Source organism: Rutidosis leptorrhynchoides, unplaced genomic scaffold, assembly GCF_046630445.1.
Source record: "Rutidosis leptorrhynchoides isolate AG116_Rl617_1_P2 unplaced genomic scaffold, CSIRO_AGI_Rlap_v1 contig555, whole genome shotgun sequence".
Classification (NCBI taxonomy): Eukaryota; Viridiplantae; Streptophyta; class Magnoliopsida; order Asterales; family Asteraceae; genus Rutidosis; species Rutidosis leptorrhynchoides.
Genome location: NW_027266779.1, coordinates 34814 through 56292, shown reverse-complemented (window position 1 = coordinate 56292; position 21479 = coordinate 34814). Strand labels below are relative to the sequence as shown.

General features: G+C 34.7%; 2 protein-coding genes and 1 pseudogene across 2 annotated transcripts; 1 reads left to right on the top strand and 2 right to left on the bottom strand.

Annotated features, from left to right (window-relative positions):
* Positions 1 to 250: 250 nt before the first annotated feature.
* LOC139884461 (uncharacterized) lies at positions 251 to 698 on the bottom strand. The gene is made up of 2 exons (XM_071868490.1): positions 694 to 698; positions 251 to 581 (listed from the first exon to the last, which is right to left on the bottom strand). Exons 1-2 carry the CDS (start codon positions 696 to 698, stop codon positions 251 to 253), a joined length of 336 nt encoding a protein of 111 aa, XP_071724591.1.
* A 6214-nt stretch (positions 699 to 6912) lies between these two features.
* LOC139884455 (probable BOI-related E3 ubiquitin-protein ligase 3) lies at positions 6913 to 8078 on the bottom strand. The gene is made up of 3 exons (XM_071868487.1): positions 8023 to 8078; positions 7605 to 7920; positions 6913 to 7506 (listed from the first exon to the last, which is right to left on the bottom strand). Exons 1-3 carry the CDS (start codon positions 8076 to 8078, stop codon positions 6913 to 6915), a joined length of 966 nt encoding a protein of 321 aa, XP_071724588.1.
* A 659-nt stretch (positions 8079 to 8737) lies between these two features.
* Positions 8738 to 21244, top strand: LOC139884460 (serine/threonine-protein kinase Aurora-3-like; annotated as a pseudogene).
* Positions 21245 to 21479: the final 235 nt, after the last annotated feature.

Here is a 21479-nt window from a genome sequence, read left to right as displayed (position 1 = left end):
GCAAGGTTGTAAGCTTCAAGAGATCGAAATACCTCCATTTGTTTGCTTCTCACACAATTTTCCCCATGTTGCCCACTGAATCTTCCTCTGCCCATCACTTATCCCCCAAAAGAATTTAGCACAGTATATTTTGGAGGCTTTCGCAAAACCCAGATGGTAGCTTGAAAAGCGACATAGCAAACGTAGGCACCGATTGCAATACTGATTTGATAAGGGTGGTTTTCCCTGCTTTTGACAACAACTTCCCCTTCTAATTGGCCACCTTGTTCTTCACCCTATCCCTCAAGTACTCAAAACTGACCTGCTTCTTCCTCCGAATAATTATTGGCAGCCCTTGGTAATTAATGTCTCCCAACAATTTAGTCACTCCAAGCTTTGCTTTGAGCGATCCTTGTGCTTCCTCAGTAACGTTCTTGCTAAAAAACAAGCTTGACTTACTAAAATTTACAGTCTGGTCCGCTGCCTTCTTATACAGCTCCAAGACCTCCAGAAAATGATCACAATTTGACTCAGATGCTTTCATAAAGGCAAGACTATCATCAACAAAGAGGAGATGCGATACCGAATCAGCCCAGACTCCACTTTATTATCCAGCATAGCCGTTAGTCCCTCAGTGCACAAGACATACAGGATTGGTGATAATGGATCCTCTTGTCTAATGCCTCGTTCTGGAACAAACCCTTCCGAGCGTACCCCATTGATAAGTATCGAAAAAGATACTAAACTAATACATCTTATGATAAGTCCAACAAACTGCACATGAAAACCAAGTCTCGGTAGGCAATTTTCAACATAGCTCCATTCGATTTTATCATAAGCTTTTCAGATGTCAAATTTAATAGCCATGTCCCCATTTCTACCACTTCTCCTTAATTTCATAGAATGAACTATTTCAAAAGCGACCGCAATATTATCGAAAATGGACCTCCATGATATAAATCCATTATGATTCTCAGAGACCACATCCGGCAAAAATGGCCTCAAACGATTCCATATACATTTAGACACCAACTTATAGGCGACATTACACAAACTAATCGGTCTTAAGTTCGAAGGAGAAGAAGGGACTTTTACCTTTGGAATAAGCACGATTGTTGTGTCATTAATGCAACTTGGATCGTCGCCATAATTCAACACTCCCAATACTAATTTGCAGACTGCCTCCCCCAACAACCGCTCAATGCTTCTGGTAGAACCCCGAAGCATATCCGTCAGGTCCAGGCGACCTATTCGGATGGATATCCTTCAGCGCCTTCCACACATCATCATTCGAGTAAGCCTTCAAGAGCTCCTGATTCATTTCTTCTGAGACTTTACTCTTAATCAGCGATATAACACTATCTATATCCACCTCGCTCGGCCTTGCACATACATAGACATCATGGAAGTGGTTTTCAATAGCATTTGTAATCCCCTCAGCACTCGTGATCCACTGACCATCCTGCCCCAAGATCCATCTCACCAAGTTATTACGTCTCCTTTGACTTGCATAGGCATGGAAGTAAGGTGTATTCCTATCCCCGTGCGCATGCCACTCAACCTTTGACCACTGCCTCCACCTCGTTGCCTCAGCATCCAATAGCAAGTTCAGTCTCGCTTCTATTTCTCTAATGGCCTGGCTGGCCTGCCCCATGTTAAAAGATCTCTACACTTGACTTAATTTCCTCTGTAACAACACAATCTCACCTTGCAAGTCCCCAAATTCTTTGCTGCTCCATTCGGCTAAGGCATCCTAAATTTGCCAGCATTAGCATGCCAAGACGCTCTTGGATCCCAATTGGTCCTAACCACCTCCATAAAACCACCATGAGATGCCCAAAAGTTCTCAAATTTGAAGCTTTTTGCTACCCTAGGCCGAACAAAATCCTCTTCCTGACATAAGAATATAGGCATATGGTCAGAAATAGGCGAGACCAAATGCTTAACTATTGCATCAGGAAACAATGCACATCATTTGTCACTAGCGACCACCCTATCCAGCCTTTCATAAATGAGGATGATGTCATATTGTTTGTTGTACCGCGTGAAATCCGATCCAACATACCGAATTTTACGTAATTCACATAACTCCAAGCAATCCCTAAACATGTCCACTGTACACGCCTACGAGGATTGCCACCCCATTTTTCACAAGCATTTAACAATTCATTAAAATCTCCCCTAACTATCCATGGGAGATTGGATACCGTCCTGAGAGAACAAAGCAACTCCCATGTTTCATGCCTCAAATCCACTTTCGAATGTCCATAAAACTCAGTCCAATGCCACTTCCTATCAACAATTGCATCAATATGGCAGTTCGACGAAGAGAGAATCTCCTCCGTTACTTCATCATCGTTCCACAAAAGCGCTAATCCTCCACTACTACCCACGCTATCGACCGCAAAACATTGACGATAGCCCTATCTACCTTGCAAACGACCCATACACAAATTTTTATTTCAGACAAGAAAACTAAAATTGGTTTCTCTCGGCGCAAAAGAAGCGCAACTCCAGGAACTGCACGACGCTGACCTAGCCCCCTACAGTTCAAATATAAAGCATTCATTGTGAACGGCGGACGGGGCTCTCCTCACCCCCGTCGGCCGATCGAATTCCATTGTTACCGGTGAATCCCTGTCGGGAAACGTTATTATTGTCCACCATCTGCAGCAGGCGAATGAGACTCCCTGCAGCCATGGCAGCATCGACCATTCCCCCAGCACGACTTGGTTCAGCACTTTCTTCCTCCCCCGCCGTTGCTCCCACATTCCGACCACCCTCACCACCATGGTTCACAGGCGCTCCGTTCCTTTCCACCATAAGATCCGTTGCCAGCTGCTGGATCTTACGCTTCTTAGCCGAGCTCTGAGTCCCTAGGCCTAATACATAGCCTTGATCAGAATTAAGGCCCAAATCCTGCTTGCCTCAACTCACTGGGCCAACATTCCAGCCCAGATTACTTTGGCCCACCGAAACAGCAATCTCCTTCCCTTTAACGGCTCTGCCGCTAACAGCGTTAACAGAAAATTTATTTTTCCCAGAAACACGCCCTGTCATAACTCCATCATTATCCCTAGGATTCAAATTCGGGTTAGATGACCTATTTGAATTCAAAATCCTCGGGATTATTGCCTTAAACATCGCACCTCCTTGATTCACGGTTGTATCCTTCCCCGACAAGACTTCCTTTTCCAATCGTTCGCCGTTCACCGGGACCGACGAGTCAGCCTCCGATACTTCCACCACCTTCGTCATTCCATTGACTGCAATGGACGAATTTGCTTTCATCCACCCTCCATACGGTAGTTTCGCCAAATGAGCAAAATCACAATCTTTGTCGACTTGGCTAAGATGTCCACGGATATAACAAAAATTTGGGAGATTCTGGTACTGGAAGTAAGTCCAAATTCCCTCAGTTGGATCTAAATCTGGAAAACGTAACATCAGGCCTCGGAGCAAAGGCTTATTCACATCTATTCTTTCTCAAAATCTCAGTGCCCGACCCCAAGCCTTGCCATTGCTAGAACCCTTGCTCTCAACGAAACCTCTGAGCGCTTTCCCCAAACTCTTGGCCACCTCTGTGGTCATAAGTCCCATCGGCAGATCATGAGCCTCAACCCAAAAGACGGCTGGGTTAAAATCATATTAATGTATTTTCTTCAAACCTTCATATTCTCGTACTAACATGAGACATCTCTCGATCGTCCATGTTCCCCAGTTGGAGCTTTCTACCTATCACGATCACTCTCAAACGTAATCATGGACAGATTTCCCCCCAAATCCATAATAGAGAACCGATGATTTGTGTGCTAGATTGCCGTCATGGCAATCCTAATCTTGCTCATAGGAAAGGACGTCCTGGAGAGAGCACATGCACCTATCTTTTCCGATTTCTACACCGATTTTGGTCCCACCGGAGCTCCATACAACTTAGCTTCAGTGAGCTCCATGTTATCCCCATCGATCTTCATAGTTTTCGTGTTTTCCATAGTTGAATTAATGTAGTTTAGAACAAAAGGCTATCCTCGATTTGTAGGAAGTGAAACCAAACTACACTAGAGTTTAGAGAAACTTAGAGAGCTTTCACTGAAATTCATGTATATTTGAGTTTAAAAAGATAATAATAATCTTGATGAAACCTTACCTACATCTCTTAAAAAAAATCATAATTTGATGTCATATTTTGAATACTGTGACTTGGAATATTGATGAAGCATGTACTTTTGAATGCATTAATCACACCATTTTTGTTCTGCTTTTGTTCTGTTTGTTTTTACAAAAGTCATGCATTTGAAGTTCTAGCTTTATTCCACCAGTATTACTCCCCTATTTTTCTATTTGTTTAACAGATCCATTTCACGAATGCATATTCATCCATACTGTTGGCCTCAATGGATTATTATGGTTTTGATAGTCTTGAATTTGATGTTGAAGATGCCACATGCACAAGTTTAGATTGATTGTCAACACCTTCATTTAATCCATCTTGTAGTAGGAATGTTGAAGAAACCAATAATGATCATGGTTCTGATTTACAAGCAGGTGGTAATCCATCCAATGAACATTATGCAGAGGCATCCAATAATAGGATTTCAGTTGGAACAGAAACTGCTAATCCATCGAGCATTGAGATTACAGGTGTAACCAACAATGAAACTGATGTTGTAAGATGCACAAACCCTGGATCAAACTTTGATAGTTTTGAAAGTTTGATGGAATCTTACCAAGAATATGCCAAGAGCGCTGGCTTTTTTGTTGTGGTCAGATCAAGCTTTCCTGAGCGAGGTCTTTGTTATATTGCTTGTGATAGGGCTGGTGTTCCTTCTCCCTTCCTCAAAGGCAAGTCTAAGCGGATTGGCTGCAAGGCACGCATTTCAGCCTACTCTAACACAGACACTACGGTTCGATTAGTGTCTGACGAGCACAACCACCCACTTAATGTAATGCACACTCCATTCATGATCGCCAATAGGCATATATCCCCTTCTCTTAAGAGGGTCCTCCAGTGTAACGATGAAAGTGGCGTCCGCATATGTAAAAGCATTAGGAGCAAGCAGATTATAGCTGGCGGTCCCCACCTTCTGGGCTGCACTGTAAAAGACTGCAGGAATTTCATGGACAACGTTCGTAGGAATCGTATCGTTGACGGGGATGCTTCGACGCTTTTCGATATGTTTACTGAATTGCAGCAAAAGAACGATAATTTCTTTCATAGCATAGACGTGGATGAAGGAAACAGATTAAGAAACGTTCTATGGGTTGATCCTCGTTGTAGAGAAGCGTATGTGGGAATGCTCGAAATCGTATTCAGGTATATAACCTTTGTCATAAGAGCCATCCGAAACCTCACAATTCATGGAAACCGCAATCTGTGTCTCTACACCAATTTGAAGATAAGTATGCTGAACTCCAAGCATCAAAGGATGCACCTCTACAAAAATCCGATCAATGAGCTGGTAAAGAAAGAAACATCAATAGTGATTAAAAAATGATACGGTGAAGAAATATTAATCAATTTAACGTGTGAGAGGAGTACCATTTTCTTGCAACCAAGGATATGATCATGGTTGATGGTTACAACAAAGGGTCACAATATTGATTTAGAGACCAGGTTCACATATAATACATCATCAACAACTGCTTCAAAACTCATCAGGGACAGAGTCTTTGGCAATGAACATGTAATTTCCTTATATCCTTGATAACCTCGAGAGGAATCCTTGTGAGTTAAACCTCTTAGCATGAATATATGTCAGCTTCTTCGGGTCGAGACCAACCTCATAAACAAACTCAGTAGGCAGTCTCTGCAATTTCAATTAGATAAGTAGTTGTGTTACACTATTAGTTAACAATTTTCAGTTACTTATACATCAAAATATATTGTTTGAACATCTACATTATGCTCATCGACTCACCAATGGTAAATTCCCTTCAAAATGAGCATCATCAACCAATGTGGTGTAGACATCAACGTTCATATCCATTATGGTGTTCCCAATTTCAACAATTACAATTGAAATAAGAGAAATTTAAAATTTAATAACTATAACACATGGAATCGATTATTCGATTCAAAAACCCAGGAATATAACTTGAAAAAGAAAATTCAGGAATGCAAGACCAGTTAACATAGTTTGGAAATGACGAAACCCTAACCTTAGATTCAAAAACTCAGGAATACTAAATTCATAATTCAAATTTGGTATATGAATAACAATGAAAAAAGATACAAAATATATTTAAGATTCGAACAATTATCTTGAAGATAGATTGAAGGAAACCCTAGAAATCGAGAATACGGATGTTGAATGGGATGATAGGATGAAACGAATGAATTGTCTTTAAAGATTTTTGGGTAGTGGTGGATCGGTAGAACCGATATTAATTGAGATTATTTCTTCTGATTCAATACCAAATTGGATTTCAATTCCAAAAGATTACTTTCGTAATTGAACGATATACATAATAACTTAAAACAAATTAAAAGAAATGGCGAGAAGGATAAAGTGGTCAAATTGCGTATGTACGCGATGAACAAATATTGGTTTGTTCATATAGTTCGACTGGCCAACTGCACAACAACAGCGATATTTGCGCGCGTCATACGTGCAGCTTTTTCACCATCAGACGTTGACTACACGCGTTTTACTTTTACCCTCATTCTTTGTCCGTTAGACCAACTCCTACGTCCTCTATCCTATCTAAGCCTGTCGGTTAAATAGTAGGACCCACTAGATTATCAAAAAACTAATTCATCATATCATAGTAGTAAACAAAATTAACAATTCACACAGATAAAGGGAAAAAAGTTACAGCAGTTTTTTACCTCCTTATCGGATTTACAAAATTACAAGTAACAAAAGATTGGAGTTTGTTTTTTTTTTTTACTGATTTGAATGCAATTTGACTTGAACAATTATGGGAATTCAATCATGATGATATGTTTACATGAACACTAGCATCCTTGGAAGATTTACAAATGGGGCAAGTATGGAGACTAGAACCACAACCAGCACACAAACACAAATGTCTACAAGGCAAAATCAATACGCAACTCTCTTCCTTCCTACAAATCCTGCATAATCGATTTGTACCTTGATTTAATCGTGCCCCTGTTTCTCCTCCTCCGTTTCTATGATGATCTTCTTCTTCTACCTCGTAACTGCTTCCACAGCATGATTGTGCATCGTCCATCAGTACGTTGGCGGTCTGGTTGTTGTCTAATCCGGCACCGTTTTGATCTTCGTTATTATTAATATTGGCCTGTGCTGCAAGGACTTGTTCCAGATTAGTCCTTAATGTATTTGCAGTTGCTTCATTAGTTTGAGCCATATCTCTCCAAATTTGATTCTCTATGCATAATGACTTTACTCTTTCACCAAGTGCCCAATTTAATTTCCCAATCTTTTCAATTTCTTCGTCTTTGGATCTCAGTTTGTTCATCACGCTTTCTTCTATTGCCTCCATTATCTTCCTCGCTTGCTTCTTCCTCCTCTCTTCAATCTCCATCCTCACCTTTTCCATCTGTAAAAATAAAAAATAGACCCTTGAAAATTAATACACAACTTCCAATTAAACCCCTGCAAAACTGAATGACAAAAAAAATTGTAAAATACACTTACATGATGAGATATGAGGCGATCGATATCAAGTTGTTGTTGTTGGACATGGAGGGAGATATCGTGACCAAGAAATGAGATTGGGTCTGATCTTGGACGCTTTCTTGACGATGGAGGAATCTGACTAATGTTGTTGTACGTGAGGCTGCTATTATCCTCTGATTGATTAATCGATAATGGTTTTTGAGGGATTGAATCTTGGATGAAATAAGAACCATACATAGGAGCCAGAGTCTCTGTTCCTGTTAATGGCATGCCATATCCCATCTGTGTAGCGTAGTGATTCGCAGCGTTTGCTTCGATGGGGTTCATCATTTGTCTGTGAAAGAAAGAAAGAAGATTAAACACAAATCATAAAATCCAAATACTCATACAGGGAGAAAAAACACAGAGGATGGAAAAACTCAAACTGTCAAACTACCTGTTGCTTAAGAGTTGAGGCGTGAAGAGATTTTGATGGCGAGCTTCAACGGCCATGGATGATTGAAGAAGAAGAAGATGTATTCTTTTTGGGTACTGATAAAAGGGAAATGCTCTGTATAAGTAAGCGTTTTCCTGCTGATTTTTGTAGTTATTGTTAGGGCTTGTTTTTGGTTTTTGAAAAAAGAGAACTAATAAAGGAGGAAAAAATAAATGCGGGCATGCATTAGAGGTGGCAAAGTTTTATGGTGGGGTTTATATTAAGATTTGGTTTGGGAAATAATAATACCTCTTTTTCAAATACTATTAATTGGATGTATGTATGTACATGCACAGTTTTTAAATAAATAAATAAAAGGTAAACGTAAAAGTCTAAATTTGAGATTCGGTTACCAGAAAAAGCCCCTTTCTCCTACTTGACTCTTATCATTCACCCAACAACAACAGTTCACTGATCCGGTCCATCCCGTTATTCCAGCCATTTTATGAGGGTATTTTAGTAATGACGTACCGTGTTTATCGTAACTAGAAAGAAGTTTGATTAATTAAAAAAAACTGATACACGAGGGAATCTGCCACGTATACGAACTTCCATGTAGGCACGGATTGAGAAAAAGCTACAGGCAGCGCCTAATGTTATTTTGGTGGGACCCAGAAAGGGACACGTGTGGGGCAGGGAAGATTATACTTGCGTAAAAAGGAGAAGACGACAAGACATGGAGTTTACGGCAAAAACCCACTGCCATCGTGGCAATATGTGGGGCCCACGAAAGGCAATTTTAGATTGTCAAAGCGGCCGTTAATGGTACCCGGGAAGAGTCTTTTGGCAGGTTCCTTTAATTTTTATATTTCTTTGTTTAATTTGAAGAGCTTGCTGTTAATTCATGCTCGTACCATGGGATTATTGGCAGTGCCACGAGGCTACAACATGTTGTAAAACTCGGTGCGCTACTTTTGTGAATTGTAGACGGAAGAGGTGAATATTTTTTAGGCTGATCGGCAATAGGATTGTCGGTCTTACCAATCATGTTTTGGAACGTTAATTACACTGCTATGACCGGCAATGTCATTGCCGGTCAAAACTCTTTTTTTTTTTCCAATAATACACAATAGAAGAAGGAAAAGAGAAGAAAAAAAAAACCTTAACCGGCAATGCCATTGCCGGTTCAAGATTAATTTTGTTAATCACCATAATTAGGACGTCCGATCGACATTCCCATTGCCGGTCGGACTACAAATGTTCACCCATCTCACAAATTTTATATAAATGTTCACCTATTTTTATAAAAAAAATACATTTGTAATTTCCTGTGTAAAACTCTTCTTGGATACGGCACTAATTCTTTATTTTTTCCCCCAATATTTTTAAGATCTTTTGGGAAATTATGTGAATTTAATGTAAATCAATACAGAATAATTATTTAATTTTAAATTATTAATTTCAAAATAAATAAATAAATTATTAAATTAGCAGATTTAAAATATTTATTGGTATAATATCAAAAGGGCAATATTACTATACTGTTAAATTTTTATTTTTTTGATAAAATACTGTTAAATTTGGAAACTGCAAATATTTTGTTTTTAATGGTGTGCACTGCTGATAAATGAAATGGGTGTTGGCTGCTACGCATTAATGACATGAAACATAAGAGTTTGTTCGGATTGAATTCCACTTACTACACAACAAAACTCATACTACTGATTTTACTTGAAAGTTATAGTATTAATAATTAATAATACTGGTAGCTTATTGATAATCTTTAGTTCGAATTGTAATTTGTATGCGCGATCTAGCATCTTTCAAGTTTATTCTGGACAAAATGCTTCTAGATTTTAGATAAAAGTAGACTTTTCAAAATAAAAAAAAAAAAAAAAAAAAAAAAAAAAAAAATCACAACATCTCTTGCTAATTGATAAGGCACATTGGTCAAGGTTGTCGATAGATATCAAATGTAGAATTTTAAGGCTGGCTTTCTGCGATTGAGTTGAATTCTCTGGCGATATCCATTTTGACCTAAGAATTTTTTACCATAAAACGAAACTATACTTGTGTTTCCCCCCGTTAACTTCGGTTCTCAGTCAGGGGATTTGTTGCTTGTGTTTCGTTCCATGCGACCAATACTAACTTCTAATCAGGCTTACGTTACTAGTTCACACCTCACCAATATTTCTAGGAAAGTGTCGTTGATAATTTTGGCTTAAATAGTTATATCATTCAATTCACACCTAAACACAAGATTCGATCTTAATAAACCCTAATTAATTATTCGGTGACATTTCAATCCTATCGTTTTAACTTTGATCTAATATTAATGTATGATTCACAAAACTAGACTAGTGGTGGAATCAGGATATGAACGACGAGATTGCCGACTATAATAAATTGATATCTAGTAAACCTAAATATATAATAATTTTTATGAATAAATTTTTTTATGTGAATAAAATGTTCAAATTTTTATCGTAATACGAATTTTTTTAGACTAAAATTTATTTTGATCCTCAAAAATTTATTTTTCAATCATATCTAGTATATCAACATCCTATAATTTTTTAATGGCACAAATCTTATAAGTACGTCAGAATTTATTTTTTTAATCTCAATGCGTCAAATGTTAGACCTACGCCTAATTTCAAAAAAAAAATGTTAGACCTACACCTAAACTAAATCATAGTACAGTATATTATTACATTATTATATCTGTGAAAGAAAAAAAAAAAAAGGAAAGGAAACTATGTTAGAAAACTTAACACAGCAAGTAGTACTATTTTATGTATAGGCTGAGTGTTAGGGAAAAAAAGAAGAAAAGTCAGGAAAAAAATGAGAAATGAGCATTGCAGGTTTCGATCACGCGTCCTAGCGGTGCATATTAATTCATTGTGATAAACATAACCAACTGAGCTGCACCATCTTTATTTCTTCTTCTTACAACTACTTTTATATACTCCAAAATAAAACAGCCTGTTTCAAAAAAAATAAAAAATTTACACAGCCAAATAATTGTTTTCCTCCTGCACACTCTGTCTCCGCCACTGAGCTAGATTCATGCATGATACTGTGTATGTAACATACAATCACGTGACTATACGTGGAAAATTTCTATGTTTTTTTTCTTATTACATTATAAATGTATTGTACGACTCAAACCTCGTACTCATCAATTGGACCATATCCTAATGTGCATTTCTTATATATTAAATAATGTTACATTTTTAAATACATAAGAAATGTGAGACTTAATTAGGGACGTATCTAATATTAATTTTAAACAATTATACTAATATATAAATATAATTAAAGTTTAAGATCCACAGACCATACAAAATTAATACTAACTAGACACTACCCGGCGCAACGCGGGTTGCGCCGGATCCTGGATCGATTAAGTTTTTCATTATAAATTGAGGATACAATTAAGATGAATATGTAGGATATATAATCAACAATTGTTTGTTAAAATTATGCTATGTGAGCAATGAGCATGAAAACAATAACCATTACTATTACCTCTAAAATCAAATAATTAAATTTATTTATATTTCACAATTACTGCCTCCGGTGAAAATGGAAATCTCGTTTTTTGTTTGTTGCAATTTTCTTGAACAAAGAAGAATATATTGCATGATTTTAGATGCGCTTACACAAATTAACTTGATTTTTTTTTTCTTTGCGATTAAATTAACTTAAATTTTTAAAGCAAGTTAAAGGCCTCAACTTAATTTTCTTTCATCCAAAAGCAATATGGAAGGAAACATGACATGAATATTACAATGTTCATAAGTCATCTACTCGATCGTGTGTATATTCTTCACGTGTAATTGAATTCTAAATTTTTTCCAATTAATTTCATAACAATTTTGTCATATACTCTTTTTTAGTAAATAAATAGATGCAGTAGTGACAGACCAGTTTGGTAGAAAAATAAAGAGCTTTACCTCTAGCTTAATATAGGATTTGTTTGTAAATTTAGAATGAGGAACGTCCATATGCATGAATCATAGTTAACGATTCTTGCGGATGCAACTCAATAATTAAGTCACTCATGAACTAAAAAAACTTCATAAGTATATATATTCGTCTGTGTCTTGAATAATGCAGATGAAGCATGCCCGAACAAAATGAATGAATTAGAAATTTAAAGATTGAAGGAATACGAAAAATTTTGTCATAAGCAAAACAACAAAAAGTCTATAGCTATTTGAGAAACATAGGAGAAAAACATACAACATTTGTATTTTTGAGAAAGAGATAGTTGAGGTAAAAATAGATTACAACCTGTGAGTTAAGAATTTTAATCAAGGGAGGTTAGCTAGATGTAAAGGTGTGGTGAATCCAGGGCTTTAAAAGAAAGCAATAGTTTAGAATTTTAGTTCAACTCCGTTGGCTTTGCTTCAGCTTTTACAAGTTTGCATCCTCAAACCAAACTTCACGTTGTCTTAATGCGGTAGTTCCTGAAAGTTTAAGCAGGGACGGAGGCACGTTATAGGTAGAGAGGGCTTCCGCAACCTCTAAACTTCTCACCAATCCCTTTAGTTTCTCAGAAAATACTAATAGACTCCCCCATAAGATTTTAGTTTTCCCCATTTAAATAATTTTATTTAATTACCATGTAGAAAGGCTAAGTTGATGAGTAAATTCTAAGCCTGCTAACACATTAGGATATTTTTTTATCCGATGTGTTTTCGCATTCAAACTTAGATATTTATAATTTAAATATAATTTAATTTTGATATATTTAAAATAACATTATAAATCTCCATTAATATTACAAAAAATTAGTTTAATTGAAGATGATTTTTCTTTTTTGGATAAAGATAAATTTATTAATTAATAATATGAATTTAAAATGTATTTTTGAGGTAAGAATCATTGATATTTCTAAAATCGCGATTTCTTGAAGAGCACAATTAAATATCTTTAAAATTTATGTAGATTCCATTAATGATTATTTAAATAATAATTTCATCATTCAATGACGTTTTACTTAATTTCTCAAAAAGTAGAAGCATCGTGTAATCTTTTATCTTCCTTTCATTTGCTAATTCTTGTGATCATTAGGCCCTAATTGTGAATTAATGTTTTTGCTGCACAGGAACAGTAAGTAGCTTCTGTGTGCTTATAGAAATCATCGGTACCAGCGGTCACTTTATCCCTACAACAACAAAAACAATTAGAATAAGTTCGATAGTTTTTGCTAAAAGTTTCAGTCTCTCTTCAAAAATATTATATTCCTGCCAAATTCTAAGGATCATTGATTATTGTCATATGCGGGTCATATTCTGCCCCTACTTTTCTTCTCTTAATTAGACCGGATACGTATTGACGTTGAAGGTGTTGTTCAAGACACAAATAGAGAAATACAGTATTCACCACCGATTGAAGAGAGAAATGGAGGTTTAGAGCAGTCTTCGTCATCCCACTATATTGAGACTCTACGGTTGGTTCCATGATAATGACGCATTTTCTAGATACTCGAGTTTGCTTATCACGGCGAGTTCTATCAACTGCTTAGGAAAACTGGCTATCTCTGCGAAAAATAAGCAGCCACTGTGAGTCTCATGATTCAATCTAATAAGCATGATGGGTCTTATGATTTATTTTCCTAATTCAATACGATTTCATAAGTCGTTAACAATATTAAGCATGTATTGGTTTGTGTTGGGTTGTTAATAATTGGAATGCGCTATGTTCGATTTGAATTTTCTTTTAATTTATTTCCTTTGGGTTTTACCTTTTAGTGTATTGCAAGCCTCACACAAGCATTGGCATATTGTCACGAGAAGGATGTGATTCACTGAGATATAAAGTCAGAAAATTTGTTGTTTGATCACGAGGTATTTTCGAAATCCATAGCCTATGTTGTAAATCCGGTTTTGTCTTAATTCGAACCACATGTCTCTTGATGAGCTCCCACTTAACATAAGACCATTGCTACTATCTAATTCTCGGACATGATGATGATGTAATTAGATATGAAGTCAAAACATATCTTGAAGTTTTGATTTGTTGTGACTGAATAATCAAAGTTGTAGTGTTTGGTTAAAGAAATCTATCTGTTGGACATAATGGAATGTCATATTATTAGGGACGGTTAAAAATTGCTGACTTTGGATGGTCAATTCAATTGAGAAGCAAGAGGCACACAATGTGTAGAAAACAAAGCTCATGATTATGTGGTTGATAATCGGACATTGAGAATTCTTTGTTATGAATTCTTCTATGGGAATCCTCCGTTTGAGGCAGAGAGTCAAAGGGATACATTTCCTAGGTGAAGTATTCTTTGGACTATTCTTTTATCTATTTTTTGTATCTTTTTTCTTTTAGGCACATGAATTAATTAAACTGTCCATAGGCAAGGTTGATTTGAGTTTCCCTTCCAGTCCTTCTGTCTCTGTTGAAGCCAAAAATCTTATCAGCCATGTAAGTTTTGTCATTACTTATTTCATAGAAATGTTGTTGGCATGTCCGTGGTCTGCACCTCAATTAAAAAGTAGAGAATAACTAAATGCTAGGCTCGAATTAACTTAGCTTGGCTTGGATTTTCGGATTAACTTAGCTGTTGTTAAAATAGATTGTAGCAGTATGTTAGATAGGCTACGATTATTGGATTAATTTTTGCTGAGTCTCAAAATTGTTTGTCTGTTGAATATATTGTTTATGATTTTTTTTTAAAATTATTTTTAGGATCCTGGTTTTGATTTCTTCAACTCTCAGGAAATGCAAAACATGAGAAATTTCTATAACACCTTACTTTCAACGGCTGGTGCTACCGCAAACAAGGTTTACGGTAAATGAAACCTCATCTTTTGCCTAATTTTATGAATGGCGGCTTGGGTAGCTACTATTGTAATTTGAAATGTATTTGCTGGCTTTAGTTGTTTTACATTAGGGTCAATCTCAGTGTTTAGTAAAATTCTTACAACTTTATGTTGTGGCTATTTATGTATTTACTCATTTGTTCTTTTGATGCTTTAGAAATCTCAGCATCTCTGAAGGAAATGGGTATATGTTTGTAGGAGAAATCCTCATTGCATGATGATACGACAACCTGTGATGCGATCACTCTCTCGCTGAGGCAAGTTCTTCTCGTTTGCTTTTTGATTCTCGATCTCACTATGTAATTTCATTATGTATATCTCAAAGATTCAATCATAGTATTGAATTTCTTTCGAGCTCTTCTTTAGATTCATGTCTTCTTTTTCTATTATTCTTTTAGAGTTCTAGCGTTTTAAGTTTCACTACAAACTTTTTTGATTGATTATTTTGAGTTCTTAAAAGTCCTTGGATTTATATTTGTGACACTATATACTTATTTTGATTGAATTTGTTTATTTTGCCGATGTTAAGGACAATATATACTTGAAGTTCTTGGATTTGCAATATCTGGTGACAATATACACATTATGTATATCTTCTTATGCTCCTTTTGTACTGTGTTTATCAGAATGATTTGCTTTAGCTATACCAGCCATTCGGAGTCATTGCTAAGCTTGTAATGCTTCGTGCTAAAAACCATGTACAACACTGTTATGTCCTGTCTTAGAGGTAATTGTTAAAATTTAGCCTTTTGTATTGGGTTTTCTGCTCAATTTAGTTTGTAATCAATATATTAATACCTAATAACTAACACGACAATGAATTGAACACACAAAATGTCCAATTGTGAGATATCAGAGACGGGAGAGATTAAATACATGAAGAAGGAAGCCTTTGAAGACAGTAAACTGAACTACTAAGATATTATAATCAATTCAAATAGTTACAATGGCATGGATGAATAGCTGGAGTGGAGAGACAGTGCTGATGACGGAGGTTGTGGAATACGATCATATTGTGGTTGCTTTTTTAATAAGTTTTTGTACTTAGCACATCTATGTTTTTTACACAAATTGAATATCACGATTTGAAAGCAAAAATATAAAGCGTAAGATTTATTTATATAGATTGTCATATTATCGCGCACTTAAAAAATATCCCAATATTTAATGTATTTCATAATTTGTTGTGATATGAGGCTCCGCAAAACGGGGCCAAATGACTAGTTATAATATATTATAATTGGTTTGATCTCAAAATTATTCGTCACGACTTTGTGGTATGAATGGGAAGAGTAGATGCGCCTTTTCTTTCTTTCCCTTCATCTCTTTAACTTTCTTTGTTTCTTTATCTAGCTCGATTTCTTTCTTCTTCTTTTTAGGATAATTAAACAAAATATCATTCCTGGGCTGGCTAAACAATATTAGTAACGACCATACTTATTCAGAGTATATTAACAACAACTAATTACCATTAATTATTTGAAGAAATTAATATCTTCATGTGATTGAGATTGACTCTTCAACAAATATTTCTTCAAGACTGATTTCGTAAATTTCTTTTATGAAAATACAGTTTATTTATCATCTCGTAACCTTTAACCCATCGATGTTACTTTTTTTAGTGAAAAAGAGGGAAGATATTTAATTGGACGGCTATGATTGGTGGATGCATGTGTTTGTGCTTCCCCTCTTTTTGAGGGCAAAATGTATTGCATCTTGACTTGTCTTCTACTTATTCAACTTGAAGTCATTCGCATTATAATGATCGAGAGAAACAGTGACTTCAACATGCTAAAATAACGGATAAAAAATAAATAAATAGATAGTCCGTGGATTAGATATGTAAATGAAAAAATTAAAAATTAGATCGTTTTTAACACTATAAACATTTTGATATATATATATATATATATATTTTTAAGATGTTATCACGGTTAGATAATCGAAAGGTGGGAGTGTTAGTATATTTCATGAAAATATATGACTTGATGTGTACATAATAATTTGTGTGTTTGGTATCTTAATTTTATATACTTAAAAATTATTTAATTCATAAATACTCGAATAAATTATTAAATATAATATAAATTTTTCTTAAAAAATATAGCGTATGCTGCATCGTATGTCTGTCTATATGAGGATCCGTTATTAGGGCATAATTTGAAATAGTAGCAAATAACAAAGGTAAATTAATATGTCCTACTTAAGTAATTGGAGCTAATTTTAATCCATTTATAAGAGTCAAACAGTTAAAAGTCGCCTTCGTGAAAAATACAAATATCTTCTCACTCGCTTATGCCTCCCATTTCCACCTCTTATTTTATCCTTCAAATGAATTTTGGCTTTGAAAGTTCTGGGTTTTTGTTATTGGTGTTCAAAGTTAACTAATGGAGTTCCTGCAAAATCAAAGACTTTTTGTATTTATTCATTGGGGTTACTTTCCATAGTTGCACATCTCATCTAACAATGTGTTGTATATAATCATATTAGGTTTGACCCCCTCTTCTCTATCACGTCAAGCATATTCGCCCCCGTATCTATAGAACATGAATCACCTGATCGAGACAACCCATCAACCAGATCTCTCGTGCCTGCAAATCGGAAGCTTGGCCCATTCTTATGACAAAAGAAGAACAAAATGTAAGCTACATGTAATAGTTTATATTTTTTTTCAAAACAATATATAGATGTGTAAAAAATTAAGATTTTAAATCATCTACGGTGACGGATCTTCAAAAAAATCTAGCGATGTTAAAATATTTAATTAGATGGAGGAGAAATTGATGAAAAAATTTAATGGATAGTCCGTTGGTTGGACATGTAAGTGAGAAATTTAAAAAATAGATCGTTTTTGACACTATAAACATTTTGATATATATTTTTACGATGGCACAGTTAGGTAATCGGAGAGTAGGAGTGTTAGTATAATTCATGAAAATATATGACTTGATGTATATATAGTAACTTATGTGTTTGATATTTTAATTTTATATATTTAAAATTATTTAACCCATAAATACTAAAATTATTTATTGAATATATTATAACATTTTCTTAAAAAATATAGCGTATACTGTAATATATTCCTGTCTATATTAGCTAAAAAAAATCTATCAATCTCTTTTCTCTCTGCACCACTACTATGCTAGTAGCTTTTAATTGTTCTTCTCTTATAGGGAATCTCACTCAATATATATCACCACCGAGCTCTCCACAATAAAAACCCTTTTTGAAAATGTCACACTCGATCTTCCATATTCTTTAATTAGATGAAAAAAATATTAAATCATATACTACTATATATGAAAAGAGAAATAAAAGAATGTGTCACTCTATATTGTGTCATGTCGATGATAATTAATGAATGAGAGAATTCATCTCCTCCATCATTCACAGCAAAGAAAAAAATTGAAAGCTCATCTCTTAACATTTATAATTCATTACCCTCGTTTTTATAGTATATATATGTTGGACCCTACCATTGCTAAATTTCATTCACTAACCCTAGCAACTTCTCAGAGTTTGGTATATCAAAAATCTTGTCCCACACTAATAATTTACTAGGAAAAAATGAAAGTTTTGTCGCGAAGTAATTCACAGAACTAATATGAACAAATTTGATTGTTAGATTTTGTTTTTTCCTCTAATTTATCTAGCTAGAAATTTTTGAACCCTCCATTTACTTATGACTTATGAGATAGTGCGGGCAAAAATTAAGATAGCCTAACATGTTAAAAGTTTGTGATATCGATCCATATCCATTAGGTGAAGATCTCTGTCGATGTTTAGTCATGCTTTAGGAATCAAAACTTGCCTTTCTATTTGTCATCTTTTATTAATTAGCTTTAAAGTTTTCAAAGTTCGGTTTGCGACAAGTTACTGCAATGGCCAATGTGCTTTCTCACCTTGTGGCCGGCCAGTTTAGCTAGCATTATTTTTCTTGTATTGGAAACATACCTTACTTGTAGTCATTAATAAATTATTATCTCTCACTCTTTGACCGGTAAACCATCTCTAGTGGGAACCCAAATATACGTTTGAATTGTAAATTGAGTTTTAACTTATAATAAAATAAATATTTGGGTTGATGACATTTTACCTAAAAACCCAAAATTTTATCTCTCCGGCATTATTTCAAGAGCTCACCCAAATTATTATTTTATTATTTATTTTACTCACTCACCATTTTTTCTATCAAAAGTTATCGAATGAAAAAATCACACAACAATTAAAATAATATGTATTACATAAAGTGGAGTTTGTATTTGGGAATTTGTTATGGAATATACAAGCTCAAATTTGAAAAAATCCAATTATTTTATGTTTCTATTTTAATGTCATTGAGGTGGTATAACTTGATTTCTAAAATTGAACTCAACAGTGTGAATGTTCTTGACTAGCTAGGTTGATATGTGAGCAAGTGGGTTAGTGATTTTGGAGTCCAATAAGTATATAGCTAAAGAAGGGTACACGATTCTTCTCTCTATGTATTATATAAGCTTTATTTTTCTTCATCACTGTGGTATAGATGAATTTATTCACTTTCAGTCCAATTCCAATTCCAAGATCTGATCTTTCTTTTCCTCTTTAATAATTTTGAAAAAGAAAGACGAGACGGAGAAGAATGTGACCTCACTAGCTATATATATATATTAAGATTTGAATAAAAGACGTGGAATCTAAAGTTATACTTGTTAAAGGGGCTAGGAAAGTTCCAAGAAGAAAATTAGAGATTGACATTTATAGCAACTGATGATCATATTTGGAAGAGTACTTCCCTGATAGGAAAACACGTTTTTCTATGTAAAAATTCATTATATATTTTTCCTCCCAAATTAGATGTTAGTATAAATATAATTTTTTTGTCTCAAATTAGATGTAAATTTTGATAATTTTGAGGAACATTAATTATGATTTTTCATTATACTCTCACCAATTTCACCCTCATGTCCCCATATACTCTCCCTCCCGTCTCGGTTATCCGTCCAGTCACTCTCTTTTTTGATCTTGTTGCTCGGAATGTGTCTCGGCATGTGCGCTTTTTTGAGAAAAACCCGGGATTCAATGACTCTCTATAGCTCGTCTGGCTCACCGGCTTTCTTCAGCGGATTCACCGGCTTTCTTCCGGAACTGACTTATGAGACTAGTAAGGCTTCGCTGTCCTCCCCTACGGCACCAACTTCACCTACATGTTTCTTATGAGGATTTTTAGTATATACAATCACAATTATGTTGAAAAATAAGTTTATAAACATATTTTTATTGATTTGTACAAAATCTCTTAGATTAATATTTAATTTGGAACTGAGAGTACTTTAATTTCTTCCCTTTGAACCAGTCTAGTTCAACATTTCAATAATGTCTGTGTATTGTATATTTTTTCACATGGATATTCTAATACAATCAAACCTTTATAAATTAATAATGTTGGGATTGTGAAATTTTATTAATTTAGCGAGGTATTAGTTTATTAATTTATATAATATATAGGTTATGTCTCTACGATATGAGTACAAACCTTGATATATATGAACATTAATTTACATATATTAAGTATTAATCATGCATATAAATTAAATTCATGTATTTTTATTGATTAATTTACAATATTCCATACATATCTCATACGAGCTTTTAAGATGCATTATCGTCGACGATTTTTATCGAAATCTTTTGGGTTTTTTTTTAATTGGGAACTCAAACCATAAAAGATTAATGTTTTATATGTCATAAATCTTGCAATCTCGGCATGAAAAATAGGTGTATACTCAAATACTATTGTAAATTATTTTAAGCATTGTAAACTTTGATTGCTAAATGATGAATCCTCGAAAAATCAAGAACAAATGAAAACTCTACACCAAATTTTTTTATTGTATAAAGAAATGTTAGTGATGGGATTTAAGGTGATATTAATTTTAATAAGAAATAAGTAAAAGTTCATATATTTAGGAACTTCTTAGTTTAGAAATGAATTATGCACAATTTTTTTTGATACAAATCATGAATTATTAATTTATATATCAAATAAGACCTATATGAATTTACTTTTTTGTATTATCTTATAAATTTAGCGAATTATCAATTTACCATGTTGGTCCCGAGTCGGGACAGGAAAAAATTATTATTTTAACGAAGTTATTAATTTATCGAGGTTATACTGTATATAGAAACTACTCCCTTCGTACATATATGGAAACGATAGAGGAGGAAATGATAGAATATGTTTAAATTCAGGGACTTTTTGGTATTTTTTTTCCTAAGTTTTCAATCAATTGCTCTGCAGAAGTTTTTTCCCAAGGGCCATAAAATGCATAGTAACAGGCTTTGGGTTGGAGGTGGAGAAATCTCAAATCTTCTTTGGAGGAGGTAAACTAATGACTACTGTGAAGTTTATCTGAACAACATTCCAATCAAATTTGGGCCTGCTCGAACAAAATTGACAGTACTAATTCCAGGCCCATCTTACGCCATCCATGTACAATTGGGCTTTTTCAGAAGCTGCTTGAACCCAGCATATTCATGTACTCTTGGATCAATTGTCAAACTTATCATATTCTGCTGTCAACAAAGGAAAAAAAAAAATCAAACGGGCTTAATATAGCAAAAAATAAACAAAAAGGGTTAGATCGTATG

Coding starts and splice junctions, on each gene's coding strand:
- LOC139884455 (XM_071868487.1), bottom strand. CDS start 8,078: ATGGCCGTTGAAGCTCGCCATCAAAATCTCTTCACGCCTCAACTCTTA. Junction 7,921..8,022: donor CCTCAACTCTTAAGCAACAG/GTAGTTTGACAG, acceptor TTTCTTTCACAG/ACAAATGATGAACCCCATCG. Junction 7,507..7,604: donor ATCGCCTCATATCTCATCAT/GTAAGTGTATTT, acceptor TTATTTTTACAG/ATGGAAAAGGTGAGGATGGA.